The 20,611-nt window shown below is 46.1% G+C and overlaps 1 protein-coding gene across 1 annotated transcript in view; it reads left to right on the top strand.

The window, feature by feature from the left end:
- Positions 1-15,484, top strand: part of LOC147018664 (klotho-like) — a 38,938-nt gene extending 23,454 nt beyond the window's left edge. The window contains exons 5-7 of the mRNA XM_085898571.1: positions 9,885-10,141; positions 10,318-11,500; positions 13,616-15,484. Of these exons, the coding sequence (XP_085754697.1) occupies positions 9,885-10,141; positions 10,318-11,500; positions 13,616-14,010 (1,835 nt within the window). The 3' untranslated portion in view covers positions 14,011-15,484. The remainder of the gene's footprint in view (positions 1-9,884; positions 10,142-10,317; positions 11,501-13,615) is intronic.
- Positions 15,485-20,611: the final 5,127 nt, after the last annotated feature.

Raw genomic sequence — 20,611 nt, 5'->3', positions numbered from 1 at the left:
GTCCTCGCCTTTGGTGGTGGCCTCCAATGGTTTGATGAGCAGAGGCTTATTGACAAAGTTATCAGCCTTGATGAAGCGGAACCAGACGATGAGTTGCGCGTACGATGCGATATCAGTGGACTCGTCTAACTGAATGGTGTGCCACGGCGATTCCTTGATCTTCTGTACGACCTGAGCCATTACGTCCAGACTCATACCTTCAATTCTGCGTTGGATGGTGTTGTCAGAGAGGGGTATAACTGCCAGTTTCTTCGCCGCTTCCTCCCCAACCATCAGAGATACCATGTCCTTTGCACATGGCAGCACAAGTTCTTCCGCAATGGAGTCATATCAGGCTTTTTAGTCTTGGCAACATGGAGCGACACTCGTTACGAGGCCTCTAATGCCCGAGAATTGGTCTGATGGCATGTACCCTCTCTGTCAAGATGCGTATTCTTGAGTGCAAGAAGTTTCCTCTCAAAGAACGCTCTCTCCTTATCCTGATAAGGCGCATGTTTTGTAGTCAAATGCCTCTGCAACTTATTTTGTTTCATAGACTCCGTAGAAAGCACTTCGAAACAAATCACACACTGAGGCCTCTGTGCCCCACTTTTTTCCACAACGTAGTAAAATTCACGGTCCAGAAATTTATCCTGGTAAGAACGTTCTCGAGATTTGCTGGTGGCCGGTGCTGCCATTACAAATAAGGTCTCGAGTCGTACGTGGAGACGTGAATAGACGTTAATGATCGAGTCAGAGTCTGAGTCTGAGAGACCGTGGATCAAACCACTAATTTCTCGCCAAAATGAACCGCCCTTCAGCGAGCCCCCGCGCATCGGCTGGATCCCATTCCAAGCATCATGTTGTGCCGGTTCCCATACTTTGAACGAACCGTTTATATTACATCCCGTAATAGCGAACACCGATCGAAAATAGACAATTATTTTTCGCTGTAAGCGGACGCCCGTGACCCCATGGAATTTGCTCGGCGACCCCACTTAGGGTCGCGCCCTCGGGTTTGAAAAACCAAGTTCTAGTGGATCAGGCATTCTGTGGTGGAGGTACGCACTCTACCGAGTGCCCTTCCAGTTTTATATATGTATGATTGTATCTATCTATGTCAAAGTGACGGATCATATCAAGAAATAGGATTGTACAAAAAGGGGAAACGTCGAAATAAAATTGCACATTTTCAGCAAGCGAGCCACCACCCAAGGGACCGCACGACAACGCAGGACAAAATGCAGGAGAGTTGGGCATGAATTTTGTTTTAAGTCAATCGATATATTCAGTGACAGTGCGAATACTTTTGCTTTTGTCGTATGGGGCCATGGCTTGGAAATGAACAGCCGAGCTTGCCAAGTCGATTAAGCATTCAAGCAAGCACTCCAACGAGATGGTTCATAAGAACAGCTGGCTTGGCAAGCGATTAGCATTCGCCGATCGGTCATATTGTTGTGGTGCCGGGTTCGGTGGCGAGGACGACCGCGAGATGGAGCAGTTGGGCCATCTCCCACCGAACACTGGAATTGAAGGTCGTAACCTTTGGATAACTCCGAAGGTCACGGGTCCCTTAGTGGACCGTGGACGCCAATATTTCAACAGCATGGGTTTGGGTTAATTGTCTAATTCCAATTTACCTAAATACCCACACTGTCTAACTACTGGGGAAGCCACACCCTCGGCCGACTTTTTCCGAACCGAGTCGCTGTTACCGACTCTGATCCGGCGTAACCGAGTGGGGATTACCAAAGCCTGCAGGAACAAATGAACAATTTACGGCACAAACGGCCTCCCTATTTCTCAAGCCCACACCATGCTGGGTCAATGATAGAAACCACAGACAACGAACTGGAACATTTAACAGTTATTTATTTACAATTGTAAGAGGGAGGGAAACAGAGAGCAGACTTAACCACGACTAAGAATGCAGGCAAATGCACAGTGGAATCACTTAAACAGTTCTACTTACAGACTGGCCACAGACAGACACACACACACACACACCCAAAAAGAAATGGACCTCGTGGGTCTTTATTCGGCCCTTCAGCTCGGAATGGAAGGCGAGCTGACGGCCAGAGTCTGGCCGGGTACCTGGCCGCCTTGTGCGGTTTTATATGCAAGTCGGAGTCCGTGGACGGGAACGGGAATCCCCAGCTCGAGCGCTCCGACACAACCCACCATGGTGGGACTCGAACCCACGACCCAGAATTCAATGGGAAATCCTGGCTGCCACGAATGACGATCGACGACACGAGCACCACCACGACTACCGACCACCAAGGCACCCCGAAAAAAGTAGACCAGACCCGCGACACACCACCAACCAACCCTGGATACAACTCGCGATCCTTCTTATTCCTCCCCCCCCCCCCCGGGTGGATGGAGGGATCCGCTCTGAGGGAACTCGCCTCCGGATTGGTCGGGGGCATCGGGCGATTGGTGTCCTCCCCTCATTGGACGGGGCGAACATTCCATCTGGCTGGGGCGGGGTCGGCCCTGAGGTGAGGTGGCTCCGCCCACATCCGTAGCCCTGAACACGTGGGCTATGGCACCGTGGTGTGAAGTGAAAGCTGGGCGGGTGAAGCGCTTGTTCGCCCGCAGAGTGGGAGGAGGAGTGAAGCGAGGGTTTTGTTGGCATTGTGCGAATTTAAGATGTAAAAAACCTGACTATAAAAGAAACCCGCAGCGCACACATAAAATTCCCATTAGACAAAAGGGAGGATTTCTAACTATCCACATATACTTAACAAAATAACTAAACCTTGGGTCAACTGTATGTGTGAATGCGAATGGTTTCCAGATTCGGAACACTACCCCCCCCCCCTTTTTATAGACTCGTTCCGAGTCGTAAATTTTTGTGTGCCTTGCAGGTGTAGGTTTTTCCCCTCGTACGTTTTACCTACAGATCCCTGAGTGCGACATTTGAAATACATGTCCCCAAAAAAATAACAGTGCGCTGCGTAACTAAAATATCAAACTCACTCAGACAACTTAAATACATTGCTGGCGCTAACACAAACAACAGGTGGGTTACAATTCATTTACAATTTTACTATTTACACTAACCATGGCCCAGGACCTGTGATCTGTGGGAAAAGGGCACAGTAAAGTCAACAGTTGGTGTGGGTGAGTGCCCAGCAGCTGGAAGGTCACATGTCTTCAGGGCCTGCTCAAAAGGTCCTTCTTTTTGTTTCACTGGACCTTCCTGTTCCATTCCTGGCTGCTGGAGGCAACTCACCCTAACACAGCAGGCCATACGCTGTTCCACAGGCCATTTGAACTGGCCTTTCTGCAAGAAGACAAGGAGGTAGCCAGGCTGCACAATGCAGTCCCTGGCACATGTGAACTGAATGGATGCAAAACACAAAATGGATGATGGATGCACGGGCTGCACCAATGCAGTCCCCATGGTGTGGCTGCCTGCAGGGCACATCCTTGCAAACACTTGCTGGGATGGTCCTGGTGCACATGGTGGAGATGGTTGACACAGGGGAAATGCAAACAATGGCTAGGCAGGCATGGGGTCAAGGCAAAGGCAGGCAAGGCAAAGTATGGTGAGGCAAATGCGGACCAGCAGATGCAGCACAAACGGGCCAGCATATGAAGCTGGCCGGCCTCTGGTCTGGTCTGTGGGGTTCTGGAGGGAGTGCGGTGGTGCCGGCCGCTCCGAAAATGGGCTCGGACCTACCCTACTGTCTCCCCCCAACCTATCGCCTTTACCTGACTTTGTCCATACCCACTCCCTTAGTTTTCAACAACAAAATTGAGACTTCCCCCTTTTTTTTTCCTTTTATAATCCTCAGTGTCCCTAACCCTCCTACTGTCCTTGTCCGGCCAACCTATCCTACCTGCCTACTCCCCAACCCCTAAGATCCTTCTTGAGGGGAATAAGGAAGAGACAGGTAGATCTGTCTCGAGGCCCAATGGAGCCTCAGAATAGCCTCCACAGATTTCAGCAATTTCCCATGGTGGGTCCAGCAGCCTACGGAGAGCAAAGGGATGGATGGTATGAAGGGGTACACACTTCCTATATGTCCTATCCTTTATTAAACTTTGAACTATCCCCGGGGCTTTTCAACATGCCTGTCTCTTTAAACTATTGGTTCTAGAAACCATGATGCCCGTCGCCTGTGTTGGTGTCTGTTATAAATTTGGGCCTGGCCCTCAATTTTTCTCTCGTGCCCTTGCACAATTTTGTGGCTGGCCAGCGTGGCTCAATTGGCAGGGATTCCCTTCTGCCGAACTCGAACCACGGCACCCCCGGGCAGCTGAGGCTGTCTCCGAGCCTACCTAGTCTGTATGAACATGGGGAGTGCCCTTCCTGGCTACTCCCCCGTATATGCCCATGTGACATTTCTGGCGCTCCGGGTCCCATTCCGAGGGTCACCCGTGCCCATTTCACTATCCCAGTCGCTTGGACCCATGGCCTACTCTGGCCGACTTCTCCGTGCCCGGGGTGCCCTCTACTCAGTACTCACCTTTCCACAGCCACGCTCCCAGCCGGTCAATGGACTCCTGCACCCTTCAAAAAGGTTTCATGCCTTCGTGCTACACCAACAACAAAACGACATCCGTTTTGTTTATTTGACGAACCCACTAACTAACATTACACTGACCCCGGGTTCCCTTTGGTGGGATACAATCATTCATTTGCACCATGCATTCCACATTCACTCCATTCGCACTTGGGCCCGCTGTCCCACATTCACTCATCATGTTTCTTTCTCTTTTTTTTTTCAATTCTCTCCACACTCTAACAACTACGTCCCCCTAACTAGCTCGTGCCCCTCATCATCCCTTATTCAAACGCACATTCCTTTTAACTCGACTGCTAAGCTACGTCCCCACTACACATTCCATGTCCGTCCGTGTCTCCCAAAATCCATTTCTGAATCTAACCTAAATTCCCACTAACTCGTTCCACGGGCCCCATGAGGAACTGTTCCTGCCCCATGAGGCCGGTCTATCTTTCGCTAAACCCTTCCCACTAACTAATGCTCCTTTGCCCGGGCGAGGATGCTTGCTACATCCTGGCCGGGGATCGGGTACTCGTGCAAGGCTCGGCTATCTTTGCGTCGCCAGGGCGGCGGTTTTCCGACTCGCTCGTTCCCTCCGTATGGGCGATAAATGGGACCGTAACGTCACCCCGTCGATCGCACCATGCGCTTGTTCTCGAGCCGTCCACCACATGATGCAACGTGCGCCACTCACCCGCATTTCGTGCTGCGAGATCCCCGGTGACGTCACTCGCACACGGACCCTGCAAGGCTTACCACACACGGGCCCGGTGGTATCGTCCCGCGAACAGTACTCGCCGCGAGCAGCACGTGGGCCTCTGTGCACGTGCTCACATGGGGCCACGTGCTTTCCGAATTCACACAATTCAGTTCGTCGCCATTTTAGCCGTCCGCGCTGGTGTCTTGTACCCAGCACGAAACGTTTTAAGGCCGACTCCCGATCACGCAAACGTGCGCGCTTGGGCCGTTCGCAAAACACGGAACGGATCTCGCACGCAGCGTCCCGCGGAGCCGGCGCCGTCTCCAAAACAACTCCGTCCGTTACACGACCCAGGTCTCCCATCTGGGTTGGTCCGTGTCCCAATTCCACGCATGCACACAAACATGCCATGACACTCGCATTCTGCACACCTTTTGACACACACTCTGGGACATTCACATCGGGGGCTTGCGTTAGCCCAAAACATCTCGGGGTTTCTATACCCCCCCCAAGCTCGGCATGTGCTCATTCGCACCATGCACTCGCTCGACCTCGCACGGCCTTTCCTGGTCGCGGCCTGCCTCGAGGGAGCATACCGTCTCCCCTCGTTCCTGTGGGAGGTCAATCCGACTCTCGCATTGGGTCTTGAAACATTCCCCAAGCTCAACCTCCATGTCCCCTCCTAGCTCTACTTGTGTGTGCTCCATTTTAATTTCATGTAATTCGTTCTCCTCTTCTAATTCTTGCGTTTCTGTTATTATTTCTTACTCCTGGCTTTTCGGCTCTACCTGTCCGAGCTTACAGGTTTCTCTCTTAATTACCGTGGCGTCCATCGTCACCTCGACCTTGCCCGTCTCCATTGGGGTCCAAACAACCTTCACACTCCCCCTCGACTCGGACGTTTCCCCACGTGCAGGCGCCATTTTCCAATCCATAGTCCGCATTTCGCCTTTCACCTCGTCCAACTCCGCCTTCATTTCCTCCGCCTTCATTCCCGCCTTGAGCGTTTGCATATCGCTCCTTTGTAGGTTTTGCAGGTCCATTCCCATGCTTTGCATTTCCCCTCTCTGGGTTTGCATATCATCCCTCATCTCATCCATTCTTTGCGCATTGCGGTCCATTTTGTTGTTCAAATCTTGCATGTTTGCATACATTTTTTGCATCAACACCTCCAACATCTGTCTCATGTCAAATGACACTGGCGAAGCCGGTCTGCCACGATCGGGCACGGGTCGGACAGGGGTCGAGGGGGGTAAATTTGACGAAGTGGGGGGGGGGTCATATGCCAACCCTCCCGCGCCCATTCCAACCTCTGGGTCCGGTCGCGGGAGGCATCTTCTTGCATGGAGGTGTTGTCCTGGACCATGGATTCTCCTTAGCTCAAATCTGAACCCACCTGCTCCAGCCTGTCTTGGCCCGCCATGGCTCGTCCTGAGAATAAATTTGACGCTCTTAATTTGGAGGGAATGGGGGGGCGGGGGTTTGCTCTGCGCACCCCTGATCCGAGTCCCGTGAATTTCTCTATGGAGGCGGAGGGGTCCGAATCCCACTCCTGACACCAATTGTTGTTGTGCCGGGTTGTTGTGGCGAGGACGACAGCTAGATGGAGCAGTTGGACCGTCTCCCACCGTACACCGGAATTGAAGGTCGTAACCTTCGGATAACTCCAAAGGTCACCGGTCCCTTAGTGGACGCCAATATTTTGACGGTGTGGGGTAGAGTTAATTGTCTAATTCCAATTTACCTAAGTACCCACCCTGTCTAACTACCGGGGAAGCCACACCTTCGGCCGACTTTGTACGAACCGAGTCGCTGTTACCGACTCGGATCCGGCGTAACCGAGTGGGGATTACCAAAGCCTGCCGGACCAAATGAACAATTTACTGTACAAACGGCCTCCCTATTTCTCAAGCCCGCACCATGCTGGGTCAATGATAGAAACCACAGACAACGAACTGGAACATTTAACAGTTATTTATTCACAATTGTAAGAGGGAGGAAAACACAGAGCAGACTTAATCACGACTAATAATTCAGGCAAATGTACAATGGAATCACTTAAGTCTTAAACAGTTCGACTTACAGACTGACAACAGACAGACACACACACACACCAAAAAAGAAATGGACCTCATGGGTCTTTATTCGGCCCTTCAGCTCGGGATGGAAGGAGAGCTGAGGGCCAGAGTCTGGCCGGGTACCTGGCCACCTCATGTGGTTTTATATGCGAGTCGGAGTCCGTCGACGGGAACCCCCAGCTCGAGTGCTCCAACACAACCCACCATGGTGGGACTCGAACCCACGACCCAGAATCCAACGAGCGATCCTGGCAGTCATGAATGATCATCGACGACACGAGCACCACCACGAGCACCGACCACCAAGGCACCCCGAAAAAAGAAGACCAGACCCGCGGCACACCACCAACCAACCAACCCTGGATACAGCTCACGATCCTTCTTATTCCTCCCCCCCCCCCTTGCGGTGGAGGGATCCGCTCTGAGGTAACTCGCCTTCCGATTGGTCGGGGGGCGTTGGGTGATCGGTGTCCTCCCCTCATTGTACGGGGCAAACATTCCAATTGGCTGGGGCGGGGTCGGCCCTGAGGTGATCTCACCCCCGATTGGATGAGGGGAACATTCCATCTGGCTGGGGCAGAGTCAGCCCTGAGGCAAGGGGGCTCCGCCCATGCCCGTAGCCCTGAACACGTGGGCTATGGCACCGTGGTGTGAAGTGAAAGCTGGGCGGGTGAAGCGCTTGTTCGCCCGCAGAGTGGGAGGAGGAGTGAAACAAGGGTTTTGTTGGCGTTGTGCGATTTCAAGATGTAAAAAACCTGACTATAAAAGAAACCTGCAGCGCGTACATGAAATTCCCATTAGGCATAAGGGAGGAATTCTAACTATCCACATATACTTAACGAAATAACTAAACTTTGGGTCAACTGTATGTCTGAATGCGAATGGTTTCCAGATTCGTAACAATATAAACACCATGCACCCGGGGACGCCCGAAATGTCAAGAATTGGACAAATGAGCAGTTGTTTTAAGCAGTTGGAACTGCTGATAAGTTCAATTCCAGAGTTAACGTTTTGAAATTCGGCTTGTGTTAAGATTAAGAGATTCGAGAGGTTATGGCATGTGCACAAATGAAATAAAGCCATGAACGCTGGTGTCTGGGCGTTTTATAAGCATTACAATGTATCCAGTGATGTGTAGATATGATAACCAGGCATTCGATGATATGAGCAAGGAAGGTGAAAAAAAAAAAAACTTTATCGTTAAGAAATCGTTGCAGCCTGTTCCAAGGCAAGGCGTTGTTGAGCAGGCCAAAAAATGGCGAATTGAGACCCCAGTGGGGACAGTGAGGTGACCAAGGATGAGCCTTGATAAAGGATAATTAAATAAGGTCGTTAATTATCTTCAAAAGGGGTGTTTAAATTAACCAAAATACCCAATTTTCATTCATGTACTCCTTTGGATTTCCCTTTGTCTGCATGCAGGTTCAGACAGCTAGGTTTCATTGTTTTGAAGTTATGGTGGAGACATACACTGACTGACTGACTGACACATGACATTTATACATCCACTCATATAAATAAAAGCCCGTCCAAAATGACGGGTTGGAGTTATATTATTAAAACAAGTGGCTTTTTATACAGTATTACGGACAAAAAAATTGGAAACCAAGAAAAATGTTTTTCAAGTTTTATTTTGTCCTAAAAAATAGACCGTAGTGAACACCCAGTCATCATTTATTTGGGTCTATTGGGTCCTCGGGGTATTTTGGGTCCTCTGGGTCTTCAATGTCTTTTTGGTCCTCAGGTCTTTGGCATCCTTGGGGTCTTTTGGGTCCTCAGCATCCTCAGGGTCTTTTGGCTCCTCTGGGTCTTTTAGTTACACAGGGTATTTTGGGTCCTCTGGATCTTTGGGGTCCTCAGGGTCTTTTGGATCCTCTGGGTTTTTTGGGGTCCTCTGGGTCTTTGGGTCCTCGGGCATGGTGGTGGTAGCATCATGTTATGGGGCTGCTTTTCATCAGCAGGGACTGGCAAGCTTGTCAGGACAGAAGGGACAATGGATGGTGCAAAATACCGGAGAATCCTTGATGAAAACCTGCTTGAGTCAGCCATGAATCTGAACCTGGGTCAGATATTCACATTTCAGCAGGACAATGATCTGAAGCTAAAGCTAAAGCTTTAGCTAAACACAAAGCTTTAGCTAAAAATCTGATCACAAAGCTAAAGCCACACTGGAGTGGGTGATTAAGAAGACACTAAATGTTCTTGTGTAACCCAGTCAAAGTCCTGACTTGAACTCAATTGAAGATTTATGATGAGACTTGAAAATTGCATTCCATCGACGATCCCCATCAAACTTGGGAGAAGTGGAGCATTTTTCACACGAAGTATGGGTAAAGATTTCACCATCTCACTCTGTAAAAAAAAAAAAAAGACTCATAGCATTCATTACTACAAGAGGTGCTTCCACCAAGTACTGACCTGAGGGGCTGAATACTCTTACAACCAGTGAATTTTGTTTTGTACGTGTTTTTTGCAGGTATTGTGTGGACATAAGCATAAGCATAGGTATTGTGAGACTTGTGGACATAAGCAATGATCAAAAGAATCAGCACTGTATAAATTAGAGGATATATCAGCATGAAAGACCTTTATTTTTCTGATCCTCAGCTGTGCAACATGATGGTGTAAACCTGATTGGGTTTACAGTCTGGCCATTGCTGGATGGCTTTGACTGGAGTCTCAATGTTCAACAAGGACTATTTCTTATGGATTTTAAGCATGAAGATGTACTCTTGAAGTCTAAAACATCAGCGCTTTTGTATCGTGATATTGTGGCAAAGAATGGCTTTGGATCTGCCCCACCTTTCCATCATGGCATGTTTCCCTGTGGATTTACCTGGGGAGCAATGGACACGGCAATTCAAGTGAGCTGTGTCGTTATTCATTTTAAGATATTTCACTTTTTCTTATCAGTTTACAAATATTGTGCATGTGCATTTGAGTGTCGTTTGTGGGAAATAGAATGACACTATAAGATTTTCTTAATGTGGCCTCTTTGTTTTCGTCATTCAACACCCCCTTTTCCTTTTCATCAAATAAGGTTGAAATCACTTCATCCTATCATGGAATCTACCTGTGGAATGTTTCTGGTGATGGTCATCTGCATTCAATCTCATCTGCTCATTATCCACAACGGTCTTTCCACTGCTCTGAGGCCGCATCTGTTCGCCATCTTATCTCTACACTACACTGGCTTGGCATCACACATTACCGTTTCACGCTTGATTGGGGCCTCCTCCTTCCAGATGGTGATCCATCTCGATGTAACATTGATGCACTTCAGTTCTACCATTGCTTTGTGAAGGAATTACGAAAGGCTGCCATTCAACCAGTAGCAACACTCCACAGACCCTGGGATCCATTGAATAGGCTCCCAATCAAGTTGCAAATTGCTGGTGGATGGAAAAATCCTTCAATTGTCTCAGCTTTTAAAACCTATGCTGATCTTTGCTTCAAAACATTTGGATATGACATTAAAAGCTGGGTGACCCTGGATGAGCCAAACCGGCCAAACTGCCTTTGGAAAAATGGTATTCATAAGAATGGGAAAATGTCTGCAGATGAAAGTACGGCCGGTCAAAAGGATGACATAAAAAATGGTGATCTGAACAACATTACTCACAACCTCTTCCGAGCACATGTTTTAACATGGCAAACTTATGATAATCACTATCGTGCACAACAGGGAGGACACGTTGGTCTTGCTTTGCTTGCTGACTGGTACAAACCAGCCAACCCGTATATGCTAAGAGATCAAAGGGCAGCCACTGATGCTCTTGTGCAACAGCTAGGCCCATTTGCTGATGAACTCTTTTCTGCAGTGCCAAAGTTCAGCGATGAAACTACCTCATCCACAAGTGAACAAGCCAATTCTTCAGTTCCTCTTAAAACATCCCCTCCTTCTGTCCAAACAGTTTCCTCTGCTAATGATACCACCTTTCCATTGTATTATGGGGCTTGTGACTTTTTGGGTCTGAATCATTTTACCACCTGGTTGGTGGGGCATAATGGATGGGTGTTTCGTGACATAACAATGATGCGCTCACCATTAGACAAACCTGTCGAGCCTCAAGGGCTACGTCAATTGCTTAACTGGATCAGACATCGATATGGGGACAGCATGGTACTAATGGTGACAGCCAATGGCATCGATGACAGGAGGTCAAGGACTGACCATTTAAGAGTGATTTACCACCAAAGTTATCTCAACGAGCTCCTCAAAGGTACTACTTATCATTATCGTTCACTTCGGAGTGTTCAAAAGTTACATGAATGAGATGTTCAGTGCGAGATACAAACACACTTTTGCTTTCCAAAAAAAAAAATTATATATATATATATATATATGTAATGAAGCTGCATGTGTATGAAGCCTCTGAACTCATTAGCTGGAGAGCTGGCTTGACTCCACTCACCATAATTGTCAGGAAGAAAATATATCCGCCATCTTGATTTTCTGGTAAGCCTAAGATGTCTTTGGAAGTGTCATTTTCACAATTTGAATTATCCAAGATATATTACCACGATGTAGTATATATGCACATGAGCAGTCGGCATGTTTTTGCTTCACGTAAGTAAGCCGGGTTATTTTTTATTTTCAGGAGCCATTGAGGCAGCAGTCTGAACTCTGGACAACACACTGCCGAAATAAAGGGATGAGCAATTTCTGTGATAAATTAAGGTTTTTGTATGTAATTTCAGTTTTAGCCTGAGTTGCCAAGGCTGAATAGTGTGAAAATACAGAAGGGTTGCCGGTTATCATCAATGAATGATTACTGCAGGCAAGAATAGCAGGATCACACAAAATGGTGCTAGTTGCAAGTATTGCAATACAACGCACTGACAAGTCCTCCCATTTGTTTGGCAACGACGTCAGTTCCCAGTACATCTCATATTTGTGATGACAATATATAAATAAGGCTCAAGATGAAACTTCACAAAGAGTTGGAGTGTACCTGCATGGTCTAGTTTTCACACATGACCAACGATATGTTGTTGTTTCCCACATTTGCCATCTACAAAATATTTGGTCTGAAATCTCAGAAGATTCATTCAACAAAACCATAAACGTTGTATATAAGAGAAGTGCTTAAATTTTTTTGTTGAAATAACTTTTTTGCCATAAATGTTTCTACAATATCTTTGCAAGCAACACTGCAATGAGGAGTTTAATATATATCCTGGTCTGATGTACCATAATCTGTGTTACAAAGCGTTGGTTCTTCTGAAGCAGTTTTTCGGCTGGGCTGTGAACCATATCCCTCTCTCAGCAGTAGTTGGGGCAGGAATTTGGAACTTGGCCACGTTTCTGGCAATGGCTCACCTACTCTTTGTGAAGGGCACTGTGGGATCTTTAACATCCACGAACTGATGTTGGCAGATGGGACACCAGTGTGAAGTCCATCTGAAGGATGGCACACACATCGATGAATAACCCTGCCTTTGAAACTCTGGGATGACAGTTTATAGCTGAAATGGATGTATTAAGCCCAATCTACACAGTTTAGAGGCAAATGGGTGTATCTCTTGGCCATCTTGCCAGCATATGTGAAGGACAACTGGAAATTATGGGATATGTATGAGTGGAGACAACAATGCTCACCTTTGCGATGGACTAGTTTACACAACCCTTAGAAAATACACATTGGAGACAAGTAATCGAGTTCAGATGGCCTGACCGGATGGGATGGTGCAGAACCTTTGGGATATATAGTCTGGGTTTGAGTCTCGGCTCAACCCCAAGCTACCAGATTGGTGCTTTGCAGGCAGGATGCTGAACAGAAAGTGCATTGTACATCAGATGGGTGTTAAGGTGGGTGTCACATCTGCTAGCATTATTTTCAAAAAGTAATAATAAATGCTATCATGCTGGGTGACCACTAAAAATGCCAGTGGCATTTGTGGAGATTGCTATTTATTGCTGGCACACTGGCCAAATTCCGGCCCAATCAGCTCCACTCGAACATCAGGCCTGCCCAGCCAATTCGTAAAATACTTGGACCTAAACTTCCCCCCTTGGCCGGTCCCAAAAGGTGTGAGTAATTCTGCTATTGAAAAATTAACACGAGGAGGAACAAAACATGAATAAAGTGGTCGTAGTAAAAGAAACAATCATAACCTCCATCCAGCTTTGGCGGCAGAGGTGACAAAAAAGTGCATTTCTATGAGACCAATCAAATTATATTCCACAGTTGTGTTTTCATTGACTATATAATAGATTACACATATATCCACGAAGTAGTTAATGAGATTTGCAGATGGGACATGATTCAGGTTGAATTGATTCGTATGTATAAAAATTTAAATGTTCATTAACCTTGTGGTTTTTCCTCATACAGCCATTCAACTGGATGGTGCAAACGTCCAAGGTTACTTTTCCTGGGTCTTGAGGGACCGTACAGTTCCTAAATATGGTCTTTTTGCCTCATCTTACTACCGTGGTGCTGCAAAGGCATCGGCAATGCTTTATCGCTCCATCATTCGCAAAAATGGCTTCCCAAACAATGCCAGCCGCATTACTGAATCTTGTAATGCCAAGACATTTTTTGGAGGCCAGAGAAGAGCACAAAACTACAAAAACACTTCCTTACAAAATCAGTCATTTTCTACCTGCCCTTTCTGCCAATACATGAAAGTCAAAGGACACATAATTTTCTTCAGCGCATGCTTGCTTTTTAGTGCTGTTGTTTTTGCAGTCTTCATCATCACCTATCTCACACATTTGATCTGTTGATATAAAACGTTTTGTGATTGTTATAATAGAGATGTTTTGTAAGTTATTCAAAGAATGTAGATGCATTAAATTAATTATTTAATCACCTAAATCTCTAGTTTCAGAAAAGACATTCATTTTCCTGTCGTCACACAGCCGAGAGGAACATGAGAGGTCCAGAGGAAAAGGGGCACATCTACAGCAGAAAACATCTTTTAAAGTATCGTACTCTCCTTAAATGTTCAAACTTGCTTGTTTTTTTTTAAATTAACTTTGCCCACACCATCCCGGTCCAGGATATGACCATTAAATCCCGACCGTTCGGAAAAGATGCGTCACTAGGGCATTGGATGCCTGAAGCCACTGCAGGATATGCAAGAAAATCTTATCTTTGCATGCACTGTACAACTCATAATCAACACTACCTACAGACATTCAATTGATAAAAGGTTGACATCAATCGGTAGAGGTCATTAGCAATGACAGTACATTTATAGCATGAGAATAACATCATTATAAGGTAATACTGGCTCGTATATAACAAAACAATATCACATTCCTTTGATGCATTTCTAAATTCGATACTTGAGAAGTTACTTATATTCTTGTTGAATGTATTTTACTTTGGAATCTTCCACATTTAAAGATATATGATTTTCATCCTGATATTCCCAAGTGTGCAGACAGTCTAATTAAAGTTTCACAGAATTACTGCGAACTTAGATCTCCTTAATCAACGACTCTTCCCTCAAAAGGGCACTGTTTGACTCTTAAACGGAATCATAGCAGGTAGAAATGAGCTTCAAAACTGCTGTGCTGCGATCATTTAATAATAAAAGGAGCACCATTATCATACCGTAAACAAGTGAAGAAAGTCAAATAAGGCATGTAATAGGAAATAAGTCACAGTTTGCAATTTGTTGAGCACTGCCTGTCATTGATTCTTTATGTACATAATTAATAAAGAACATTAAGACATCGTATCGCTTCCTCCTCAATTTATCTAAGAAAGAAGTTCCTCAAAGTATTCGCCATTGCCAGCCATGTAAGTGGCCTTCCTTGTTTAACATGGGTCACACTCCTAAAAATATACTAATTTACGTCAATACTAGAACGGCACTTGACTATATTATAGATGTTAAAGTCTTGATGTTGTTAAATGACTATATTATAGATGTTAAAGGCACATAGTCTTGCTTCACGAACTCATTCTGAACAAAAATACCATCGTTAACTGAACACATTACGTTTATGGCCCACTGCTATTATGGTCCATATACCCGTATCATCCATGCACCAAATTATGTCATATACATTGCCATTCTCCATAGCTTTATTGATTGCTTATTAGGATATTTAATGACCACTTTTGTGTAGATTAAGGCTAAAATGCATCAATGAAGATGAATGTGAAAATTTTTCAAACTATACTCCCCATGATGAGTCGATCATATGTATGAAGTTTGTATCGATCCATTTCACGGTTCTAGAGAAGATTTTTTACATTTTTATTTTCAATCCAACATGGCCATCAGACCATGTGATGTCATACATTTAATTATTCGCTCACATCGGGTCGTAGATCAGATGTATGAAGTTTCAGATTTTTTTGGATAAAAATTTTGATTAAACCAATTATGGCTGGAATACCACTTAACCGAAGACATCATCGTTATCACCATATATACCCCATGGGGAGTTGATGACACATGTCAAGTTTCAATTTTTTTCACTGGGCAATTTTGGAAATGTCCAAATTTTTCCATTAATCCAAGATGGCTGCCATAACCATCTGACCTATGATGTCAGAGTCATCAATAAAATAATCTCCATGGGCATTCCATCCTACATTTAAAGTTTCTCATTCATCAGACAAGCAGTTGCAGAGAAAAAATATTTTTAAGCCAGAAATATACTTACATGGACAGACAGACAGACAGACCCATTACAATAGTCTCGCAACCCCTTCAGGACGAGACTAACAAGATACCATGTTATTTCTGTCATGCAATACAAATCAATTGTAAAACTTTCCATAATAAGAATTTGGCAAATACCTCTGAAGATCATTTAAATTAACAAAATAACACAAAGACAATAGCTTTTTAAAATCAGCGACATCAGTCAAAAGGCATTAAACAAATAATTAAGGCCTTCAAGATCATTATAATCTCCCACGACGAAGCTGAGTCTATGGGCCGATCATTTTCCCATTGCAGACAGGTACATTGGTCTCTGTATTTTACCGCCTCCTTCCTGGTCTTGCAACCTCTGCTCCTTCCGTGCTTTGTCACCTCCACACGCCAGGTTTCTGCAGGGTGCAAGTGGTCCACCATCAACCCCCTTCTGGTGAAACTCCATGCGTCCTTTCCTGACCCCCATTCCTCCCCACACCCATTGTATGTCAAAGTCTCTTTCTATCTTGTCCTTCAAATCCACTGTTGGTGCCCCCACCCCTTTCTCCAGTGTTTCTTTTGTCCTGTTACATCCTGATTTGTTTCGTGTTACATCCTAGTGTACTAGCTCTTCCACGAGCCTTGACTCTGTATATGAACAAGAACAACTCCCAAAATCCAGAATCACTCCTTATGCATTCCTCTTTTTTCCTGACAGAAACTTCCACATTCTCTTCAATGTGAGGCGACGCTTTGGTGTGCGCACACACAGGACTTACATCCATTGGAGATCGGGGTAGCGTCCGTCACGCTCCACACATTTTGATACATATTACATATACATACACACACACATGCAATTTCAAAACATACCTGGGCCACAAGTGTTCCTCTTTGCAGACTAGGTCTTCAGTCAAAGTCCTCAGCATCATCCCGTTTCAGTCCTTTAACCTCGAGCTGGTCAGCTACAGTGGGCCAGCAGGGGCCCATATGCACAGGTGGCATTAGTCGTTTGGGGCCCCATGCAAACCTCAATGGTGGTCCAGTGGAGCCCCGTGAGCCCTGTCAACGCACTGATGTGCATTTTGATATCTGTCTGTCTGACGTCGATGTATTCGGTCGTTACTTATGCAATATCAACCAACTAAACTTGCCAAGGGGACGATGGGTCATATGGCAAAAGTTGGAGCAACTTCATTGCTCCCCTCACTAGGTGTGTGTTCCATTACCAATCAGCATCCTCTCAGTTGCCAAGCCAGAGATTCCTCATAAGCAGTTTAGTTGGAGTGCTTGCTTGAGTGCTTAAGCGACTTGACAAGTGCGTACAAGGTGATTTGTAATGGAACACACCTCAGAAGTTCCGAAAGTGGGGCGACGGAAATTATAATCGTAAATACTGTTACGTCTGGGGGGGGGGGGTGGGTATGCATTTAAAGGGTAATTAGGATGTTTAATTAGGTATGCCATTCTGTTCGAGTTGTACCAGGATCTCAATGTAATAAGTAGCAATTCAGTGGTGATAAATTGTCGAGTAAATGTCCATTTCTTAAAGGGGGAAATGATAATTGTCATGTAATTAGATAGGGAGACGGGTTAGGGTAAGTGTGTATGTGTATCCCCTTTTAGTATTCCCTGGAGGCTTGCCGTGACGTTACAGGACAGTGCTGCTGATGGCTCCGCCCCTTGATCACGATTGGCGGAAGGCAACGGCGGAGGGCCAATAAAAGGGTCGATTGGAAGTGACGAGGACTCGAGTATAAAAAGGTTTTGTTCGGGACAAGAAGAAGAGGAGGAAGAGTGATAAAAAGGAAGCGTCTGGTCCAGACTGTTGGTCTTGGAGCGCGCTCTCTCGTTGCGCTGGTTTGTTTCTCGATTTGTCGTGTCTCGTGGCCTTGCTGTGCCTCGTGCCTCACCTCGGTTGGCTCTGGAGTTCTGCTGGCTCGGAGTACGGGACCGAACGGCGGGCAGACCTGCCTCCCTCTCCTGCTCGCATCTTGGTGCCAGAACTGGCTCCCTGGCGGCTGTGAGCGGACTTGGGCCGACACCAGGAGGTCGACACCACCAGGAACAGCACCATGGTGGCTGGTTGGAGCTCTCGGGCCGGAAACCGCGGTTGAGCACGGAAGGGCTGACGGAACCTCGGCACCACTGTGTCTCCTGCCCCTGACGGGCGCAACGCCCGCTCGTCCGGCACCAATCCAGTGACTGTTATGTCAACACCACAGGCAAGCCTGACCACTAGCTACGGTGTGTGTGTGTGTGTGTGTGTGTGTGTGTGTGTGTGTGTGTGTGTGTGTGTGTGTGTGTGTGTGTGTGTGTGTGTGTGTGTGTGTGTGTGTGTGTGTGTGTGTGTACGTACCTGACGCCTTAGAGGGTTTGAGATTTGTATATCCATTGGAATTGTTTGTGTTTTCCCCACGCCCGAACCCACACCACCATCCCATCGAATCGCCCCGGATCCCTCCTCTTGCCGAGTCTTATTATCGTTCTGGTTAGAGAAATAAACATTATTAACTCAGTGAAAAGTGACTCGTGCCACCTTCCTCGTCCCGTTTGCTGTAGAGCGATTAAAACTTCCATCTTTGGGTTATAAAAAAATAAACCGCCTCCATCGTTTCGGCTCATTCTACGTTGGCGGGACTGTTCAAGTCCCGTGGACGTCACAATACGTATCGTGTAGCGCTGCTCCCAGTGGTGGTGCGAGAGGGTATTGCAAGTGAGCCTTAGAGATGGTGCAAGCTTAATTTTCTCAATCTTGTGCTGAGAAAAGCTTTCAAACAAATAGAACCAAAATTAGTGTATTCGGGATTCCTGCCTTTTGCTGCTTTTTTCCGGTTTCTGCGTGGAAAACTTGGGCTTCAACCATCTCTAGTGGCACATGTAGATGTGCTTGCGCTTGTGCAATGTGCTCTGTGCACCTCCTTTCCTAAGGCTGAGGAAAGACTCGTTAACTTGTATTTTATGGCCTTCAAAGCCTACCCCCAACCAGGTTGACAAAATGATAAAGGTATGCAATGGTATAAGCTAGCATCATAGAAAGTTGCACGATGATTGGATGGACAATGCAGCCGACGTTCCAAATGTCCGTTTTCTACAGGCATGGGTTGCAGGGTCTCTCACATACCAGGAATAAATGGCCGAGGTTGAGCGAAAAACATTATTATAAAGCTAAAGAGAGTTACTGAAGCCCAAAGATCTCTGGTATTTTTATCCCCCACTGCGTGGCGGAAGGGGGATATTGTTGTCACCCAGGTCGTCCGGCTGTCCGTCCGTCAACATTTATAGCTGTGAGTGCAATAACTCATAAACTGTTCGCCATATCGATTTGAAATTTGGGTCACATGTACCATCTGAAAAGGAAGAACCTTATTGATTTTGGGCGTGGCCGGATCCAAGATGGCCGACTGGGGCAGCCATATTGAAAAAATTGTTTTTTGTAATAAATGGAAAACTGCTTATCTGATGTCAATTATTTTTCAATGGCGGTTGATTTTTGGCGTGGCCAGATCCAAGATGGCCAACCATCTTGAAAACAAGATGGCCGACGGGCGGCCATCTAGAAAAAAAAATGTTTTTTGTAATAAATGGAAAATCGCTTATCTGATTTCAATTATTTTTCAATGGCGGGGGATTCCCCATCTCTGATGGTGTGTATATATATATATATATATATATATATATATATATATATATTTTTTTTTTTTTTTTCAGAGACCTCAATACCCACTTAGACCTTTTATACCTTTAGATCTCTTCATACCCATTTAGACCCGATAGACCTTTACTCTCCTTGGACTACTTCATACCTTTGAGACACCTTTAAACCTTCTTTGACCCTATATATACTTTTCAGACCTATGGACCATTTAAGACCTTTGGGCACTTTAAGTCCATTCCCTGAGAAGAAGTAATGTTTTGTATATTCATATGCTTTAAGTTGTACGATTTTATTAAGACGTGTTTTTAAATTGCCAACATCTGTGCAATATAAAAGGTTATAAAATAATAATGAAATGAAAGTTGCAAAAGTACAAAATTAATATTGTTGGTGCAATTTTGCTGCCCATTATACCAATGTGTTTTTTTTTTTTTGGACCGAACGACTTGGTCCTGACAACATACAAAGCTTTTGTCCACAGCCTGATGGAGTACTGCTCTCCCCTCTGGGCTGGTGCTCCCGCCTCTCAACTTTCTCGGCTTCACGCTGTGGAAACCAAGGCATTTAGTATCATTGGTATCTCCCGCGGTGAGGCTGAGTCTTTGGGCCAATCACTTTCTCACCGCAGGCAGGTCAGTGGTCTTTCTGTCTGCTACCATCTCCTCTCCGGTCTCGTCCCCCCCCCCCCCGCTTTGTCTGCAATCCTGCCCCCCCCATATTTCCACAGGGCGCTCAAGGTCCGCCAACAACAACCCCCTTCTGGTAAAACTACCAAAATCACGAATCGCTGCTCACCTTCACTCTTTCAATCCTCTTTTTTTTCCCGCCTTTGGAATAAACTCCACACTCTCTCTTCAATCCCATTCTTCCTTCCAGGCCTTAAAAACAGCAGTTAACCACCACGTCTTATCTTCCCCCATCCAAAACCTCGATCTTTTCTAACCCCATTAATCCACCCCAAACCCACCTCCTTCAAATTCCCTGCCTTCCTTCCTGAAAGTCCTTGAAATGTCCATCTTGTATACCCCATGTTCCCCGCCCCATCCCTTTCCCTTCCACAGAATGTCTG

The sequence above is a fragment of the Eptatretus burgeri genome, chromosome 10, assembly GCF_056783735.1.
Source record: "Eptatretus burgeri isolate ZD-2024b chromosome 10, Ebu_testis_v1, whole genome shotgun sequence".
NCBI lineage: Eukaryota > Metazoa > Chordata > Myxini > Myxiniformes > Myxinidae > Eptatretus > Eptatretus burgeri.
Note: the sequence above shows the minus strand (reverse complement) of the source record. Positions and strands in the feature narration are given on the sequence as shown.